Consider the following 20,636-nt stretch of genomic DNA (forward strand, 5'->3'; position numbering starts at 1 on the left):
ACTGAAACGTTGATTAATGTGCACTGTCCCTGTAAAAATAAACTCAATCAATTCCTGTCATACACTGGAAATGGGGCTGTGTAAAAAAATAATTCACCACCCCGTTCACGAAAATGGTTCGCTCCTACAGAGCAGTGGGTTGCTATATAAAGCAGGCATTGAGGCATTGTTACTGTTCATTTGAACGTTAGGTTACTCGTATTATCATTGGTGCTATGCGCGCCGTTCACAGAAACGGCCAGCCTCCTTTTCACGCACGATAGTGTCTAGGATTTACTGAGAATGGTGCGACAAAAACAAAACATCCAGTCAGCGGCAGTTGGGTGAAAACAGCTCGATGAGAGGTCGAAGGAGAATGGCAAGAATTGTGCAAGCTAACAGGCAGGCCACAAACAGGAAAATAACTGCGCAAAACGGCATCTCGGAACGCACAACTCCTCGATCCTTGTCACGGATGGGCTATTGCAGGAGGACACCACGGCGGGTTCGACTCCCATCAGCTAAGAACAAGCAGCTCCAGTTGGCACACGATCGCCAACACTAGGCAATTGAGTGGAAAAACATTGCCTGGTCCAACGAATCCCGGTTCCTTCTGCGTCATGCTGATGGCAGAGTCGGCATTTGACATAAGCAGTATGAGTCTATGGCCCCATCCTGCCTGGTGTCAACAGTGTGTGGATTGTTTTCCTGGCACACGTTAGGCCCCCTAATACCAGTTGAATAACGTTTCCATGCCCCAAAGAATTCAAGTCTTTCTGGGGAGAAAGGGGGTTCTGTGTATATCGACAGAAAGTAAAAACACTACTTAAAGTTGGCCCCAAAGTAACATTACTCGGCTGTACATGGTAACTACATAATTGTATTTGTAATGATATAAATGGGTGGCATTTAGATTTCATTGAATTAAAGTTACATGTAATGACAGACATTTGTGTTTACAGTGCCTTTGGAAGTTATTCAGACCCCTTGAGTTTTTCCACATTTTATTAGGTTACAGCCATACTCAAATGTATATAAATAGTATTTTCCCCCCTCTATCTACACACATCTAAAAACATGTTCTTACATTTTTGCTAATTTATTACAAATAACATCCTTTACTCAGTACTTGGTTGATGCACCTTTAGCAGCGATTACAGCCTTGTGTATTTTTGGTATGACGCTACTAGCTTGGCACACCTGTATATGGGTAGGTTCTACCATTCTTCTCTGCAGATCCTCTCAAGATCTGTCAGGTTGGATGGGAGCGTTGCTGTACAGCTATTTTCAGGTCTCTCCAAAGATGCTTAAATCGGGTTCAAATCCGAGCTCTGGCTGGGCCCAGAGAGACTTGTCCCGAAGTCACTCCTGCATTGTCTTGGCTGTGTGCTTAGGGTCGTTTATCCTGTTGGAAGGTGAACCTTCACCACAGTCTGAGGTCCTGAGCACTCTGGAGCAGGTTTTCATCAAGGATCTCTCTCTCTACTTTGCTCCGTTCATCTTTGCCTCGATCCTGACTAGTCTCCCAGTCCCTGCCGCTGAAAAACACTCCCACAGTATGATGCTGCCACCACCATGCTTCACCGTAGGGTTGGTGCCAGGTTTCCTCCAGATGTGATGCTTGGCATTCAGGCTAAAGAGTTTCATCTTGGTTTCATCAGACCAGATAATCTTGTTTCTCATGGTCTGAGAGTCTTTAGGTACCTTCTGGCAAACTCCAAGCGAGCTGTCATGTGCCTTTTACTGAAGAGTGACTTCCTTCTGGCCACTCTACCATAAAGGCCTGATTGGTGGAGTGCTGCAGAGATGGTTGTCCTTCTGGAAGGTTCTCCCATCTCCACAGAGAAACTATAGAGCTCTGTCAGAGTGACCATTGGGTTCTTGGTCAACTCTCTGACCAATGCCCTTCTCCCCCGATTGGTCAGTTTGGCCAGGCAGGCCAGCTCTAGGAAGATTCTTGGTGGTTTCAAACTTCTTCCATTTAAGAATGATGGAGGTCACTGTGTTCTTGGGGACCTTCAATGCTGCAGAAATATTTTTGTACCCGTCCCCAGATCTATGCCTCGACACAATCCTGTCTCCGAGCGCTACGGACAATTCCTTGAACCTCAGGGTTTGGTTTTTGCTCTGACATGCACTGTCAACTGTGGGACCTTATATATCCTCTATATAGACAGGTGTGTGCCTTTCCAAATCATGTCCAATCAAAGGAATTTACCACAGGTTTACTCCAATTAAGTTGTAGAAACATCTCATAGCAAAGGTTCTGAATATTTCTGCTTTTTTTTTTAAACATTTCTAAAAACCTGTTTTTCGCTTTGTCATTATGGGGTATTGTGTGTAGATTGCTGAGGATTTTTATTTAATCAATTTTAGAATAAGGCTGTAGCACAACAAAATGTGGAAAAGATCAAGGGGTCTGAATACCGTCCGAAGACACTGTATTTATTTATAGGAAAAGTGAACATTAATCAACATCAATATTACAATAATGCAACATCCATGTAAATGTGCCTGGGATAGCCAAAAGCTCATTTGCACCCAGCTGACCCCAGTGATCCTCAACACTGGGGCCCCACAAGGGTGCGTTCTGAGCCCTCTCCTGTACTCCCTGTTCACCCATGACTGCGTGGCCATGCACGCCTCCAACTCAATCATCAAGTTTGCGGACGACACCACAGTAGTAGGCTTGATTACCAACAATGACGAGACAGCCTACAAGGAGGAGGTGAGGGCCCTTGGAGTGTGGTGTCAGGAAAATAACCTCACACTCAACGTCAACAAAACAAAGGAGATGATTGTAGACTTCAGGAAACAGCAGAGGGAGCACCCCCCTATCCACATCGATGAGACAGTACTGGAGAGGGTAATACAGGAGGCTGAAGAAATTCGGCTTATCACCAAAAGCACTCACAAACTTCTACAGATGCACAATCGAGAGCATCCTGTCGAGCTGTATCACCGCCTGGTACGGAAACTGCTCCCCCCACAACCGTAAGGCTCTCCGGAGGGTAGTGAGGTCTGCACAACGCATCACTGGGGGCAAACTACCTGCCCTCCAGGACACCTACACCACCCGATGTCACAGGAAGGCCATAAAGATCATCAAGGACAACACCCACCCGAGCCACTGCCTGTTCACCCCGCTATCATCCAGAAGGCGAGGTCAGTACAGGTGCATCAAAGCAGGGACAGAGAGACTGAAAAACAGCTTATATCTCAAGGCCATCAGACTGTTAAACAGCCACCACTAACATTCAGTGGCTGCTGCCAACACACTGACTCAACTCCAGCCACTTTAATAATGGGAATAGCCACTTTAAACAATGCTACTTAATATAATGTTTACTTACCCTACATTACTCATCTCATATTTATATGTATATACTGTACCCTATCATCTACTGCATCTTTATGTAATACATGTATCACTAGCCACTTTAAATTATGTCACTTTGTTTACATACCCTACATTACTCATCTCATATGTTTATACTGTACTCGATACCATCTACTGCATCTTGCCTATGCCGTTCTGTACCATCACTCATTCATATATCTTTATGTACATATTATTTATCCCTTTACACTTGTGTCTATAAGGTAGTAGTTTTGGAATTGTTAGTTTAGATTACTCGTTGGTTATTACTGCATTGTCGGAACTAGAAGCACAAGCATTTCGCTACTCTCGCTTTAACATCTGCTAACCATGTGTATGTGACAAATAAATGTGATTTGATTTGATTTGAGAAGGCCGATTGACCGAGTTTACTGTGTCGAAAATGGACAAAGCAGTTACTGCCGTTGTTATCCTGGAGGTGCTTTCCTTGAGCATGATATGTCAAAATATTGTAGAGGTGGGGATGGGCAAGGCCATGCAGGATCTGAAAGAAAAGACGTGCATCTACACACTGCTTAAAGCTGTCCAGATTGAATAAATGATGTTTGTGAAAGATGTGACAATGGTGGTAATGGTTTGATTTATTATCAGAAACCGTAAGTGTTTGTAGAGTTTTATTCAATTGGTTTCAGAATAGTAGCTCTTGCTTGTGACCAGCATGTGAGGCAATATCTCAGATGTGAGATCTAGCATGCATATATAGTTTGGCGGCCTCCAGGGGAAGATAAGTTCTTATAAACCTCAAGCTGGATAATCCGAACTTGAACCTCTTTACTCGTTTCTTAAATGTCAAGTTGGAGTGTAACGGCTGTCGGTGGAAGAAGGTGAGGACCAAAGAGCAGCGTGGTACTTGTTCATGTTATTTATTTAAACTGAACACTATCAAACAAAAAGCACAACCGAAACAGCTCCGTCAGGTGCAAACCACACTAAACAGAAAATATCATCACCCACAAGGGTGAAAACAGGCTGCCTAAGTATGGTTCTCAATCAGGGACAACGATTGACAGCTGCCTCTGAGAACCATACCAGGCCAAACACAGAAATACCAACTCATAGAAAAACAAACATAGACAACCCACCCAACTCACGCCCTGACCATACTAAAACAAAGACATAACAAAAGAACCAAGGTCAGAACGTGACATGGAGTCCAAAATGACGCAACTTTCAGACTAGAACAGCTCTTTGGGAAGAATGAATGGTTTTCTTAAAGAAGTACATACAAACAGTCTTGTCAATATTTAAATGCAGGCAAGAATCAGTCATCCATTTAGAAACCTGTATCATAGCTTCAGTTAACTTGTTTACTTGTTTGTTTTTGAGTGTACGTACAGGACTGTATCATCTGCATGTTCACTTGTGGGCAAGCAAGTGGGAAATTGTTTATATAGATAGTAAACAGAAGGGGGCCTAATATTGACCCTTGTGAGACCCCAATGTTATAGTAAATAGAGTCTGACTGAGTGTCCCCCAGACAAACCCTTCTATTATTCAGATAAGAATACATCCAACTAATGGCTTCCGTGGACACATGAAGGGAGGATAGTTTGGATAACAGGACCTCGTGATTCACAGTATCAAATGCCATCCAAAAAGACATCGCCGACTTCACCACTTATATCCAGTTTAGATTTAATACACTCCAGAAAATGGCAATTGGCTGTTTCGGTAGAATGGTTAGTTCTGAATCCAAATTGCATTTGATATATGGAGTTGCCCTGATTGAGATGATCAGTCAGATGATCAGCCACCCTTGATAGCACTGGAAGAATGCTTACAGGTCAGGACTTTTCCACCAGTGTTGGGTCACCAAATTTTAAAACATGACATTTTCATACACAACTGAATGCATTCAACCGAAATGTGTCTCAACCCAACCCCTTTCAATCAGAGAGCTGCGGGGGACTTCCTTAATTGACATCATGCTCGAGCAGAAAGGAAGATTGTTCCACCTTGCAGGCTCGTAATTCAAACCAGTGGCCTTTTGGTTACTGGCTCAACGCTCTTAACTGCTAGGCTACCTTAACCCTACATGTTATATGTACCCAACTTCTTAGGGCTAGGCGTCCAGCTAGCGGGACAACTTCCAGTGAAACTGGAGGGCGTGCAATTCAAATAAATAATCATAAAAATGTATTATGGATATTAAACATTTAGGTACATACAAGTGTCTTATATTGGGTGAAAGCTTACATTTTTGTTAATATAACTGCACTGTCCGATTTACAGTAGCCATTACAGCAAAAGCATGCCATGCGATTGTTTGAGGACGGCGCCCCACATCAAAATATTTTACCACCGGCACAGGTTTAATAAATTCAGAATAGTGATGAAATATTCACTTACTTTTTGAAAATCTTCCTCTGAAAAATCTTGTCATCCAAAGGGTCCCAGCTATAACATGTAGTGTCGTTTTGTTAGATAAATCCTTCTTTATATCCCAAAAAGTCAGTTTAGTTGGCGCCATCGATTTGAGTAATCCACTCGTTCAACATGCAGAGAAAGGAATCTGAAAATCTACCCCTAAAGTTTGTTTCAACAAGTCAAAATATGTTTCTATTCACTCGTCAGATACCCTAAAATGTAAACAAACTATAATATGTCTTACGGAAAGAAGTATGTTCAATAGGAAACCAATCTTAGCAGGTGCATTCTGTATTCATCGTGCACGCATACACGAATTTCCAAGACTGTGTCCCTGTACTAAAACTCATATTTCTTATTCGTTTTGGAAGTTACAAGCCTGAAACCTTGAACATAGACTGCTGACACCCTGTGGAAGCCATAGGAATTGCACCCTGGGAGTTAGAATTCAGATGCCCCTATACTTTCCATTGTAAGAGCATGGGCTCTCAAAAAAATCTATTCTGGTTGGTTTTTCTTCGGAATTTCTACAAATTGCAAAGTGTTTTCTTTCCAATGGTACCAATTATATGCATATTCTGGCTTCAGGGCCTGAGCAACAACAGGCAGTTTACTTTGGGCACCTCATTCAGGCTGAAATTGAGAAAAAAGGGTCCTATTATTAAATTAAGAGTATTTGAACTGGTGAACTGCAACTTCCCTGCTGTACCCTAGCTCTTATCCAATTGACCATTCAATAATAATCTTCTAGTACATTAACTACAGTAATTATGCATTATGTAATGGCATGTTGAGAATGTGCTACCTGATACCATTATACGGGTCTGTGAGGTCAAACCCATTGTATGTGTGCCAATGGGCTTGACCTCCTTACGTTCTTACAGTGCATACCACTATATGGGTAGTGTGTGTCTGAGGGTGGTGTGTGTCACTGTGTGTATGAGGATTGGTATGTGTGTGTGTCACGTGACTACTCGAAGATACATATGATGGTGGCATTTTCAAAGAGCAACTACCCTGAGCTTTTGTTAGAAAAATATACTTTTATTAGAACTCAAACTAAGTAAGTATGAAAGTACATAACTGTGGTAATATCCACTGTATAGCAAAGTTAGATATAATACCATACACCGGAATGACCTACTGTAGCCCTACCTGAGTGCTAGTTACCTGAGTGCTAGTTACCTGAGGGCTAGTTACCTGAGGGCTAATTACCTGAGCATTAGGCATTTTTCAGAAGTAATAAACAATAAGATAAGTTACATACAGTATGTATAACGCTAAAACGAACACTTCAGACACCGTCTACAAACACACACACCCATCTGTCCATCACCTGAGTCTCTGCTACTCTATGTACATAGTAAAACATCTGGAGTCTGTTGATGAGCTCAGACATTTTCTGCCATGCTGCTCACTGCACCCAAGGCCACCTCCATCATCTCTTCCTCCCGAATCATCATTTTATTAATCTGCTTGCCTTCCATCCCATCACCCTTCTCTTTGCCATCCATTCTCTCCATCCTCAGCACCTCTTTATCGTTACCTAGCAGCTCCTGCTCCTTTGCCCTCCACTTTTCCTCATCTCTTTCCTTCTCCTCTCTCTCCAGCTTCTCCTTCTTTCGGAGCTTCCAGAAGAAGCGCAGGTTCCTCTCTGGGTAGGCCACGTTAGCCAGCGGCAGCTTGAATATGGTGTTGGTTTCCGTGGTAAACAGAAGGAAGGTGAGGGCGGAGAGACAGAAGGGCCAGGTGCAGGCTGGCAGGCCAAACTGAACAAAGAGAGAGAGGGAGCGAGAGAGAGTCAGATTTCAGAGATTTCAATTTTTATTTGTCACATGCGCTGAATACAACTGGTGTAGACCTTGCCGTGAAACACTTACTTACAAGAGTTAAGAAAATGTACTGGGCCAAATGTACGACCCTCTGTAGTGCCTTACAGTCAGATATCGAGCAGTTGCCATACCAGACGGCTTTTCAATCAGTCAGGATGCTCTCGATGGTGCAGCTGTAGAACTTTTTGAAGATCTGAGGACCCATGCCAAATATTTTCTGTCTCCTAAGGGGGAATAGACATTGTCGTGCCCTCTTCACACCTGTCTTGGTGTGTTGTACCATGTTAGTTTGTTGGTTATGTGGACACCAAAGAACTTGAAGCTCTCGACCTGCTCCACTACAGCCCTGTTGATGTGAATGGCCTTCCTTTTCCTGTAGTCCAAAATCATCTCCTTTGTCTTGATCATGTTGAGGGAGAGTTTGTTGTCCTGGCACCACACTGTCAGGTTTCTGACCTCCTCCCTATAGGCTGTCTCATCGTAGTTGATGATCAGGCCTACCACCGTTGTGTCGTCGGCAACCTTACTGATGGTGTTGGGGTTTTGCTTGGCCACACAGTTGTGGGTGAACAGGGAGTATAGGATGAGACTAAGCACGCACCCCTGAGGGGCCCCCGTGTTGAGGATTAGCGTGGCAGATATATTGTTGCCTACCTTTACCACATGGGGGCGGCCCGTCAGGAAGTCCAGGATCCAGTTGCAGATTGAGGTGTTTAGTCCCAGGGTCCTTAGCTTAGTAATGAGTTTTGAGGGCACTATGGTGTTGAATGCTGAGCTGTAGTCAATGAATAGCATTTTCACATAGGTGTTCCACTTGTCCAGGTGGGAAAGGGCAGTGTGGAGTGCAATAGAGATTGCGTCATCTGTGGATCTATTGGGTGGTATGTGAATTGGAGTGGGTTTCTGGCATGCTGGTGTTGACGTGAGCCATGACCAGCCTTTCAAAGCATTTCATTACTACAGACGTGAGTGCCATAGGTTGGTAGTCATTTAGGATTATGGTCAGATTTGTCAAATGGAGGGCGAGGGAGAGCTTTGTATGAGTCTCTGTGTCGAAGTAAAGGTGGTGTAGAGTTTTTTCCATCTGGTTGCACATGTTACATGCTGGTAGAAATGAGGTAAAACGGATTTAAGTTTTCCTACAATCCCTGGCCACGAAGAGCGCCACCTCTGAATGAGCATTTTCTTGTTTGCTCTTAGCCTTATATAGTTAGTTGAATGCGGTCTTAGTGTGTTTTCAAAATGTGTTTATGTGCCCCACATTGTGTGAATGAAATTTGGCTACTGTATAGATAAAAGCATGACTGCCATATTCTCATAACATTGTACTTACTGTGGACATGACATTAGCGATGGCTGAGCCCAGATATGCACAGAAGAAAGCTGGTGAAGAAAAGGCAGTCAAATTCAGTCATATTGCTACAGTACCACCCATCCAAACCGTTAAGGCCTTTAACCAGTCATGTGACACAGAGACAAGAGGTCCCCAGTTGGCATTACAGTTTGAACTCACCACAGGTGATTGCCAGCAGGTGTACCTGCCAGGTGAGAGCGTAGAACATCCCTCCAATAGCGATGCAAGCTAGAACACAGTTATACCCCCACAGACCAAAGTAGATCGCCTCAAATGGAGCTGCCAGGGCCAGACCTTCAGGAAAAGAGCCCACACTGGAATTCACTCAGCTGTACGATACTGTCCACTTCAAATACCTAATCTGGAACACTTGTGTTGTGTGTAGCCTGGTGGTTATGTACGTGTGTGTGTCTACCTGAGACCATGCCGACTGCGGATCCAATGGTAGCGTGAGCACAGGTGATGGGAGAGGAAATGAAGAGAGCGACCATGAAGATTCCTCCTGTCCAGGGGTTATCACACCCATACACCTGGCCTATACCTACTGGCACTGCTGTGAACAGCTGAGGAGAGAGACAGAGAGGTGATCAGACTCGCGTGTATGTGTGCATGCGTGTGTGGCCAGGGGCAATCACGTCATCAAAACCCACAGGCACCATACCACAGATGATCTGAGTGACACAAACACACCTTCTGACTCACATAGAAATCAGAATTGGACAAAAATAGTATGATGGTTGAAACCCTCAACGCATGCACAAGAATGTATCCATATTTTTTGTCATTTTGAAAAGTTCTCAGAGTCGGACAAAACCTCTAAACTACATCAGCAGCGTAGCCTAGTGGTTAGAGCGTTGGACTAGTAACCGAAAGGTTGCAAGTTCAAATCCCTGAGCTGACAAGATACAAATCTGTCGTTCTACCCCTGAACAAGGCAGTTAACCCACTGTTCCTAGGCCGTCATTGAAAAGAAGAATCTGCTCTTAACTGACTTGCCTAATGAAGTAAAATAAAAATCTCAGTATGTATGTGAACTATTTCTTGCATGTGGCCATTCCAGATAGATGGAATTCCTAGAGCTACTGAATGACTCAGCCTGGAAGTTTCTAGAATACTCCTGAACCACACAACACGCAGAAACACACACATGCCTTGTTTATTCACACACAACACCCTGCTTTGTTTATTACCTTAGCTACATTGACCTCAGCCCAGGTGATGTTGGCTAGTTCTGTGCGCGGCTGGATGAGGACTTGGGGGAAGTGGTGGTTGTAGTGGCCAGTAGCCACCATGTGGAGACATACCAGGATGTTGAAGGGAAGAGTGAACACTGGCAGGTCCCAACGACTGTTAATGGACGCCAACGCACTGGACACTATAGGGCTGGAGGAGAGGAGGTTAATGTATGCTGCTCAACCACAATGATACATAATAACCTCTAATCTCTCCAGTAGTCACAAGTCACAGTCACAGTCGAGGTCAAATCTAGTCAGGCATCGTCAAATCTGGTTTTTACCATGTGGGGGAAAGTTATTTCCCTGTCCGTTCTGAGAAATGGTGATTGTCACAAGTCTATTAGTGCACTGCAGATTCTGGCTCGATATGTGCCAGTAAGACAGGACCATAATCACTGACATTAGTGAAAGTGGGTTAGACAAGGTAGAAAGAAAGTCAGGAATGTCCTTTTGACCCGATGATGTGAGGCAGACATGAATAAAGCTAGAAATAATAGAGGCCAAAAAAGTGGGTCAGTTTGACGTCATGATGTGATTCTGATCTTAATGGGCCAGATAGCCATCTTTTCCTGGTACTGAAAAGATGACATTATTCACATGTTTGATTCACGTGCAAAACCCCATGAGACGGTGGTTATCAGCTCATCTGATGGGTATCTGGTGGCACAATCTAACTCACCAGGTCATAGACATGACGATGTTGGGCAGCAGGAGCCACCAGTACCAGTCTCCAGCGTTAGAGAACACAGCCATCAGCAGCCCCACCAAGATCCCATTGTAACCATACAGCCCCGCTGCAATCGCACCCCTAAAAGAGAGACAGACACACACACAGTCAGAGATTGCATACGCACGTGTTCACTCACGTGCACGCACGCTCAGACACACACACACACACACACACACCTGCTCTGTTGCAGTATGAGGGCAGAGATGGTGGCGAAGAGTGTGCCCACGAAGCCATTGAGAGCCCACCAGCGGTTCTGCAGGATCAGCCCAGCAAAGATCACTAGGCCACTCAGAGGATTGTTGACAAACATGACCTGGGCAGCACCACGGAGAACCCAGTCTAGCAGCTGGAGCAGGAAGAACTGTTCTGGAGGGGGAGAATGGAGATGGGCAGCGGGTGAGGGAGAAAGAGAGAGTCATGTTCATAGAAAAAATTGGATATATGTTTCTTTGCACACAAAGCTATAGATAATCTGGTCATTGTATGCAGGTTTCTGTATTCTCACACACATACATGTACATACAGTCCCCAACACAGGTCCTATACAGGCTGTCAATTTGTAGAGAGATTTCAACAGAGCTGTATTGTATACCTTGCTGCATTGTCTAAAGATTATGAATGTCTTTCTTTTTCGGTGTTGTCACAGTCCTTTTTGGGACGGTCCTGGGCTTGGGACGGTCTGGACGTGTTTTCTCTGCTCATGGACATTGCCATTGGACATAGAGTCAGAACCACACACTGTACAGTAAAATATGGAGTTCTAGTGTCTGTCCCTGTGTTGGATAATGACGAATGATGTATTTTCTTTGCTGGAAAAGCATTCTGTTGAATTCACCACCTCTAGGTATATATTAAGTGATTTGAAAAATGAAGTTTTTATTTAATGATTTGTCAATGTTTTTGAATAACTGTATATAAGATAAACTTAGCCTATTTGGAGAAGTGCCATGTTAAAATATAATCCATACTTACTTTTCATCCACTCTGCAAACACCTCCATGTCTCCTGAGATGTAGGACAGTAACAGTAGCAGCCGGGCCTTGGCCTTCTGTTGGTAGGTGGGGACTGCAGACTTCCCAGCCTCTGCGTTTTCCCCCTGAGCCGCCTTCTGCTCCCCGCCCCCTGACACCTCTGGATCTGGGTTGGCCATCAGTGGCTGCTGCTCTTGCTGCATGGAGGAGAAGAACAGAGAGTTAAACTTGCTGTAAAGCTGGACCCAGACAAAGAGCCAAGTCTATACATGTGTCAACTACTTCGACACAACATAGAAAACATTCAACATTGTTAAATTGTACAAATATTATACTGAACAAAAAATATAAATGCAACATGCAACAATTTCAAAGATTTTGCTGAGTTACAATTCCTAAAAGGAAATCAGTAAATTGAAATGAATTCATTGGGTCCAAATCTATGGATTCCACATGACTGGGCAGGGGTTGCAGCCATGGGTGGACCTGGGAGGGCATATGCCCACCCACTCGGGAGCCAGGCCCACCCACTGGGAAACTAGGCTCAGCCAATCAGAATGAGTTTTCCCTTACAAATGTAAACAAATTTGTGCACAACATTTTTGATAAATAAGCTTCTTGTGCGTATCGAACATTTCTGAGATCTTTTATTTCAGCTCTTGAAGCATGGGACCAACACTTTACATGTTGCATTTACATTTTTGTTCAGTTTATGTACAGTTCTTTCTATTGATAATGGTGTACCCTGTTATTTTATCTTGTTCTGTCATTCTTTCCTTCATCAACATTTTAGTAGGTGTAGCTGCTATTATTTTGTTTTAGTTAGCGCTTTGTGCATAATCTCCTAAAAACAACCCTCTGAGCAGCCTGGTGTTGTCTTAAAAAACCACACACAAAGTGAATAAAATCGAATAAAATACAATTGTATTTGCACCTAATAACAACACTTTACAGACTTTACATACTTTACAGGTCGGCAGCGTAGCCTAGTAGTTAGAGCGTTGACCTAGTAACCGCAAAGGTTGACCTAGTAACCGCAAAGGTTGACCTAGTAACCGCAAAGGTTGACCTAGTAACCGCAAAGGTTGACCTAGTAACCGCAAAGGTTGCAAGATCGAATACCGAGCTGATAAGGTACAAAGTCTGTCGTTCTGCCCCTGAACAAGGCAGTGAACCTACTGTTCCTAGGCCGTCACTGAAAATAAGAATTCGTTCTTGACTGACTTGCCTAGTGAAATAATGGTGAAATAATGGAAAAATAAAACAGTGATATGCGTACTTATGAGCCCATTCTCAACAGTGCAGAGATAAAAGGGAGACAAATATTTGCTGAATAAAAAAAGGAAATAGTAAAACAATGAGGCAGTATACAAAAAGTAGCAGTACTGAGTCAATGTGCCAGGATACCAAGTAATAGAGGTAATAGAGGTAATACAGTATGTACACTACCGTTCAATAGTTTGAGGTCCCTTAGGAATGTCCTTGTTATGAAAGAAAAGCACATTTTTTTGTCCATTAAAATAACATCAAATTGATCAGATCAGTGTAGACATTGTTAATATTGTAAATGACTATTGTAGCTGGAAACGGCTGATTTTTAATGGAATATCTACATAGGCTCATTATCAGCAACCATCACTCCTGTGTTCCAATGGCACGTTGTGTTAGCTAATCCAAGTTTATCATTTTATAAGGATAATTGATCATTAGAAAACCCTTTTGCAATTATGTTAGCACAGCTGAAAACTATTGTTCTGATTAAAGAAGCAATACAACTGGGCTTCTTTAGACTAGTTGAGTATCTGGAGCATCAGCATTTGTGGGTTCGATTACAGGCTCAAAATGGCCAAAAACAAAGAACTTTCTTCTGAAACTCTATTCTTATTCTGAGAAATGAAGGCTATTCCATGCGAGAAATTGCCAGCAAACTGAAGATCTCGTACAACGCTGTGTACTACTCCCTTCACAGAACAGTGCAAACTGGCTATACATGTTCTCTCTAATTTATTTTCCACAATGAGCAAATTTCTATTTGATCATAATGTAGGCCTACCAAAGGGGCCTACCATCAAAAAAAATGGAGAAACATGAAAATAGCTGTTCTATCATTCAGCCTACAGTAGCAGCCAATGTGTGGTGTTAAATGTATGGCTACATTAAATGAGACATTTGAAAAAAAACATGCAGGGCTTGATATTAACCTGTTTATCATCTTGTCACTCAGACAAGGAGGTGACTGAAAATGTTATTGTGTTGTTTGATGCAAAAAAAAGTATTATTCTTCCCATACTATTGTTACAGAGAATAAGACAAATTATGCTACCCTCTGTCTACTGGCTACTTAGATTATTCAAGCCTGTCTCAAAATACAACACTGCCCCTTTAAGACAAAAAAAGCTCTTTACCTGACTTGCTTTTTAAAAACGATGTCTAGAAAGGTACACATACTATACTCTTGTAGGAAGCAATCACTCCCCTATTGCTGACTACAAATGATCTATAACTGGGCTAATAACTCACTAACTAGCAAAGGATATGAACAAAATGTGCATAAGTGGCTACATTCAGCTCTTGCTTTGATCCCAAAACAAGCACATCTACTCAGGACCACAGCTGTAAACGCAGTCCAGTTTGAATTAAATGGCACAGATCATCCATACATGGCAATGGTCATATACAGAGCATTCGGAAAGAATTCAGACACCTTTACTTTTTCCACATTTTGTTACGTTACAGCCTTATTCTAAAATTGATTAAATTGTTTTTGTTCCTCATCTATCTACAGTTGAAGTCGGATGTTTACATACACCTTAGCCAAAAACATTTAAACTCAGTTTTTTACAATTCCTGACATTTAATTCTAGCAAAAATTCCCTGTCTTAGGTCAGTTAGGATTAACCACTTTATTTTAAGAACGTGAAATGTCAGAATAATAGTAGAGAGAATGATTTACTTCAGCTTTTATTTCTTTCATCATATTCCCAGTGGATCAGAAGTTTACATACACAATTTAAAGGCAATGCTACCAAATACTAATGAACTTGGGTCAAATATTTTGGGTAGCCGTCCACAATCTTCCTACAATAAGTTGGGTGAATTTTGGCCCATTCCTCCTGACAGAGCTGGTGCAACTGAATCAGGTTTGTAGGCCTCCTTGCTCGTGCACACTTTTTCAGTTCTGCCCACAAATGTTCTATAGGATTGAGGTCAGGGCTTTGTGACGGCCACTCCAATGCCTTGACTTTGTTGTCCTTAAGCCATTTTGCCACAACTTTGGAAGTATGCTTGGGGTCATTGTCCATTTGGAACAACCATTTGCGACCTCAATATATCCACATAATTTTCCTCCCTCATGATGCTATCTATTTTGTGAAGTACACCAGTCCGTCGTGCAGCAAAGCACCCCCACAAGATGATGCTGCCACCCCCGTGCTTCACGGTTGGGATGGTGTTCTTCGGCTTGCAAACCTCCCCCTTTTTCCCCCATACATAACGATGGTCATTATGGCCAAACATTTATATTTTTGTTTCATCAGACCAGAGGACATTTCTCCAAGAAGTAAAATCTTTGTCCCCATGTGCAGTTGCAAACCGTAGTCTGTCTTTTTTATGACGGTTTTGGAGCAGTGGCTTCTTCCTTGCTGGACGGACTTTCAGGTAATGTCGATATAGGACTCGTTTTACTGTGGATATAGATCATTTTGTACCTGTTTCCTCCAGCATCTTCACAAGGTCCTTTTCTGTTGTTCTGGGATTGATTTGCACTTTTTGCACAAAAGTACGTTCATCTCTAGGAGACAGAACGCTTCTCCTTCCTGAGCGGTATGACGGCTGCGTGGTCCCATGGTATTTATACTTGCTTACTATTGTTTGTACAGATGAACGTAGTACCTTCAGGCATTTAGAAATTGCTGCCAAGGATGAACCAGACTTGTGGAGGTCTACAATTTTTTTCTGAGGTCTTGGCTGATTTCTTTTGATTTTCCCATGATGTCAATCAAAGAGGCACTGAGTTTGAAGGTAGGCCGTGAAATACATCCACAGGTACACCTCCAATTGACTCAAATGATGTCAATTAGCCTATCAGAAGCTTCTAAAGCCATGACATCTTTTTCTGGAATTTTCCAAGCTGTTTAAAGGCACAGTCAACTTAGTGTATGTAAACTTCTGAACCACAGGAATTGTGATAAAGTGAAATAATCTGTCTGTAAACAATTGTTGGAAATATTACTTCATGCACAAAGTAGATGTCCTAACCGACTTGACAAAACTATAGTTTGTTAACAAGACATTTGTGGAGTGGTTAAAAAACGAGTTTAAATAACTCCAACCTAAGTGTAAATCAAATTTTGATTTGATTTGATTTACACTTAGATTGGAGTCATTTAGACTCGTTTTTCAACCACTCCACAAATGTCTTGTTTGATTTGATTTGATTTTAAGTGTATGTAAAACTTCCGACTTCAACTGTACACACAATACCCCATAATGTCAAAGCAATAACAGGTTTTTAGACATTTTTGCAAATGTATAAAATAAAAAAAAACGGAAATATCACATTTACATAAGTTTTCAGAACGTATACTCAGTACTTTGTTGAAGCACCTTTGACAGCGATTACAGACTCAAGTCTTCTTGGGTATGTTGCTACAAGCTTGGCACACCTGTATTTGGGGAGTTTCTCCCACTCTTCTCTGCAGATCCTCTCAAGCTCTGTCATGTTTGATGGGGAGCGTCACTGCACAGCTACTTTCAGGTTTTTCCAGACATGTTCGATTGTGTGCTTAGGGTTGTTGTCCTGTTGGAAGGGCACCCTTCACCCTACTCAGGTCCTGAGCGCTCTGGAGCAGGTTTTCATCAAGGATCTCTCTGTACTTTGCCCCGTTCATCTTTCCCTCAATCCCGACTAGTCTCCCAGTCCCTGCCACTGAAAATCATCCCCACAGCATGATGCTGCCACCACCATGCTTCACCATAGGGATGGTGCCAGGTTTCCTCCAGATGTGACGCTTGGCATTCAGGCCAAAGAGTTCAATCTTGGTTTTATCAGACCAGAGAATCGTGTTTCTCAGAGTCCTTTAGGGGCCTTTTGGCAACCTCCAAGCAGGCTTTCATGTGCCTTTTACTGAGGAGTGGCTCCGTCTGGCCAGTCTACCATAAAGGTCTTATTGGTGGAGTGCTGCAGAGATGGTTGCCCTTCTGGAAAGTTCTCCCATCTCCACAGAGGAATTCTGGAGCTCTGTCAAAGTGACCATCGGGTTCTTGGTCACCTCCCTGACCAAGGCCCTTCTCCCCCGATTGCTCAGTTTGCCGTCAGAGTTTGGACGTTCCAAACTTCATTCATTTAAGAATGATGGAAGCCACTGTATTCTTGGGGACCTTCAACGCTGCAGAAATGTTTTGGTACCCTTCCCCAGATCTGTGCATCGACACAATCCTGTCTCGGATCTCTATGGACAATTCCTTTGACCTCGGCTTGGTTTTTGCTCTGACATGCACTGTCAACTGTGGGAACTTATTTAGGGTATGAACACTTTCCGAATGCATTGTATGTCAATGGTCTATATTGGCCTACTGCAGCTCTGATTGGCTGTGCCGCATGGTCTGTGTAGGATACGGTCTCGTGTGCAACAGAGTCATGAGAAATAGAGTCCAATAGAGTCCTGGGTTCTACCTACAAATAAATATCTTGCATAGTTCATTTTGTTTCGGTATGATGTATTGAAAGTGGCTAATATTGCCTTGATTCTCTCACAATTGCCACAGTAAAGGGAAATGTTGATAGTGTTAACTAACAGGAAAAAAGAAGAAGATCAATCCTGTGCTTCTCTCAGTAGGCTGATAATTCTCTACGCTCTGCATGGCAGTCCTTGGGAGCTGCTCGGCAGTCTCAGGCTACTGCGAACCCTCACACACATACAGCTTATAGGGAACATTGCATGTGGGTTGGGGTAAAGTGACAAGGCAATCAGGATATAATGAACAGAGTAGTAGCATAGGTAAAGTGTAGTATGTGTGAGTGTGTGCATATAGTCTAGTGTGTGTGCATAGAGCCAGTGCAAGGGAGTCAGTGTAATACAGTTAAGATAAAGACAATTGTCCACGTAGCCATCTGATTAACCATTCAGCACACTTATGGCTTGGGGGTAGAAGCTGTTCAGGTGCATTTTGGTCACAGACTTGGCACTCCATGACCACTTGCTGTGCGATAGCAGAGAGAGTCTATGACTTGGGTGGTTGGAGTCTTTGACATTTTTTAGGGCCTTACTCCGCCTGGTATACAGGTAGGAGTTCGGCCCCAGTGATGTACTGGGCCGTACGCACTACCCTCTCTATCGCCTTGCAGTCGGATGCTGAGCAGTTTTCATACCACACGGTGATGCAGCCAGGTGTTGTCGTACACTCTTCATGTGTTGGTGTGGTTGGACCATGATAGGTCCTTAGTGAGGTGGACACAGTGGAACTTGAGCTCTCGATTGATGTTATCATCATGATTATGACACACAAAGACCCGTCTATGGCCTAGCTTACCTTTGACTGGAATGTGGATGCAAGTTCTTGCGTTAAGGCACTATAGAAACTGGAGATATTCTTGGGAATATCCTACAGAAGATAAGTCATGTTAAAAAATATTATAATATAATATTAGTGTACACCACTAATTGGTGTAGGTGCTGCACAGTAAAACAAATTCAACATGTAAAAAGTCAATTCAGCTTAAATATCTAAGTTGTCTGGACTTCAAAATGGGAAGGTGTTGAGCTGGTGTGGAATACTCCACAAACCTAATGAATAAAACAATGTTAAGTGAACTGAAATAGTGAAACTGAACTGAAAGTTTGCCATAACAACACAAATAGCTGAGCTGATCACACAAGAGAGTTCAGTTTGCTGAGATCAGCAACGTAAAATACTGTGTTGGCTTAAATACGTGCCTCATTAATATATTACCATGTGTGCTTTTCTGCATGATGTATTTAACTTTATTTTTTTATCAATTTACATGTCAGGAACCAACAACTTAAACATTTATTTTAGAGGCTGAAATATGATGCATTAACCCAGATATATCAAAAAGTGAAGTGGATTTGTTCAAACCACTAGTGAGTTTGTTTTACCTGTTTATCTGGTGTGTGGTTAGTCAGAGCAAATTTGTAAGAACCCACTGTCTGCTTTCAACCAATTATTTTTAACAGCCATCTGTCAAAAACATAAATATTTCCATAATTGAGCAAACAGCTATTTTATAGGTAATCCAACTTCGTATCTCTTGTAATGACTAAGGGGACAGTCGTGGACCTGGGTTTGAGTTCATGGAGTTAAAATAGTTTAGCTGAGGATATTCTTACATCGTTAAATTGGGAGGACTTGAAATAAAACGTTTTAAAAAGATCAAGTTAACCAGCTGCAATATCATTTCCAGTTTACTCAACTGTTGAGACAACTTAAGAATGCATGTTGGCAGAACTTTTCTGCCCCCCAAAGTTAAGTGAACTAGAAATTGTATTGTGTGGTTGCCTTGATTTTTAAAAAGTTGGCTGAAAACACTTTTTACAGTGTGCCCTTTAGAAGAATAAATCTCAGTGAACTAAACGAAAGAAAGAGGTGCAACTCTACTGCATTCGAAGAGCAGTGTGAAGAGCAGTGTGAAGAGCAGTGTGAAGAGCAGTGTGAAGAGCAGTGTGAAGAATGCAACTTCTTCTTGAATGCACACATTGAGTCAAACACAGGTGTCCCTCGACAACGTGGGCAACCAATAAAAAGTTGCATTCACACTGCTCTTCGAATGCATTCTGAGGAAGGTCTAAGGACCAAAACATGCATGCTTCAGTGCATTTGCTCTGAAGCTTTCCATTTCTTTTATCATATTAATATTCTACTTGAAATAAATGATGTAAACAAAGGCTCAGAAGCGTGAATGAAAGTCACACAGTCTTCTCATTTGCAGTGAGATTTATATTATAACCAACATTTAGTTCTGTTCTGTCATCAGTACCTCACCTTAAAAAGTGGCCATTGTTTATTTCTTTATAACGTTACTATTTAACATGATCCTTATATAATACTATCTACGTAGGATGAAGTATTGGCATGTCCAACTTTCCCTTCTTTTTTTTATACACAGATCTGTGCCCTTCTGCAACGACAGAAAATGTTGCCTCCATTTAGACAGAAAGGAAGACGAGAAGGATGAGTAGTGCAGTGTGTGTCCTACCTTTGTGCGATGTGGTCCAGGCATATATGTTTCCAGTAGGGCAGGGTGCTGTGTGTGGCAGCTGCTGTGAAGCTGTGCTGTAGCAGGGCTTTTTATACCTCGCACAACATTCCTACTCTCCTTCTCCATGAACAAGAGCGATAACGTTCAACCACGCGCAACTTAACTTTGATATGGAATGTGTGTGTGTGTAAGAGAGAGATGGCCTTGACCTACGGGTGTTCTATCAGCAGGTCCTGTCCAATAGCCAGCCACACAACTGTTAGCATCATGACTTTTGACCTGTGAGAGATTTACCCTATAGAGAGAGTTTTATCATTTTCCATACAGTGTTTCAATAAAACTTGAAGTGCACAATTCATTTTTTAAATCCAATGGCAGATTGTGAGCATGTAGAAAATGTGTCACTCTTACAATTTCATTATCCTTATGCGTAAGACAAAGGATCAGACATTGAGGCATTGCATGCAACATTGATTAAGATCACCTATTTTATGTGACTTGCCAACTGATCACTATCGCCCTTCTCCTTGAAATTCATCAACTAACGGTG

General features: G+C 42.5%; 1 protein-coding gene across 2 annotated transcripts; it reads right to left on the reverse strand.

The window, feature by feature from the left end:
- Positions 1-6,769: 6,769 nt before the first annotated feature.
- Positions 6,770-20,211, reverse strand: slc14a2 (solute carrier family 14 member 2). 2 transcript variants are annotated; one of them, XM_020463286.2, is made up of 10 exons: positions 20,084-20,210; positions 18,400-18,471; positions 11,870-12,065; positions 11,074-11,263; positions 10,847-10,975; positions 10,123-10,315; positions 9,348-9,495; positions 9,092-9,226; positions 8,912-8,961; positions 6,770-7,515 (listed from the first exon to the last, which is right to left on the reverse strand). In XM_020463286.2, the coding sequence occupies exons 1-10, from the start codon at positions 20,105-20,107 to the stop codon at positions 7,138-7,140; spliced, it is 1,515 nt and encodes a 504-aa protein (XP_020318875.1). In that variant the 5' UTR covers positions 20,108-20,210; the 3' UTR covers positions 6,770-7,137. The 2 variants fall into 2 exon arrangements, with proteins under 2 accessions (XP_020318875.1, XP_020318884.1); XM_020463295.2 differs by lacking the exon at positions 18,400-18,471 and having other exon boundaries at positions 20,084-20,211.
- Positions 20,212-20,636: the final 425 nt, after the last annotated feature.

This window comes from Oncorhynchus kisutch, linkage group LG3, assembly GCF_002021735.2.
Source record: "Oncorhynchus kisutch isolate 150728-3 linkage group LG3, Okis_V2, whole genome shotgun sequence".
Taxonomy (NCBI): domain Eukaryota; kingdom Metazoa; phylum Chordata; class Actinopteri; order Salmoniformes; family Salmonidae; genus Oncorhynchus; species Oncorhynchus kisutch.

Bases quoted from the DNA above. Each gene is read 5' to 3' on its own strand.
- slc14a2 (XM_020463286.2), bottom strand. From the start codon at position 20,107: ATGCCTGGACCACATCGCACAAAG. The intron at 11,264-11,869 runs GTAAGTATGGAT...CTCCCCCTCCAG, and splicing joins GTTTGCAGAGTGGATGAAAA to AACAGTTCTTCCTGCTCCAG. The intron at 8,962-9,091 runs GTGAGTTCAAAC...TTTCTTCACCAG, and splicing joins CCTGCTGGCAATCACCTGTG to CTTTCTTCTGTGCATATCTG.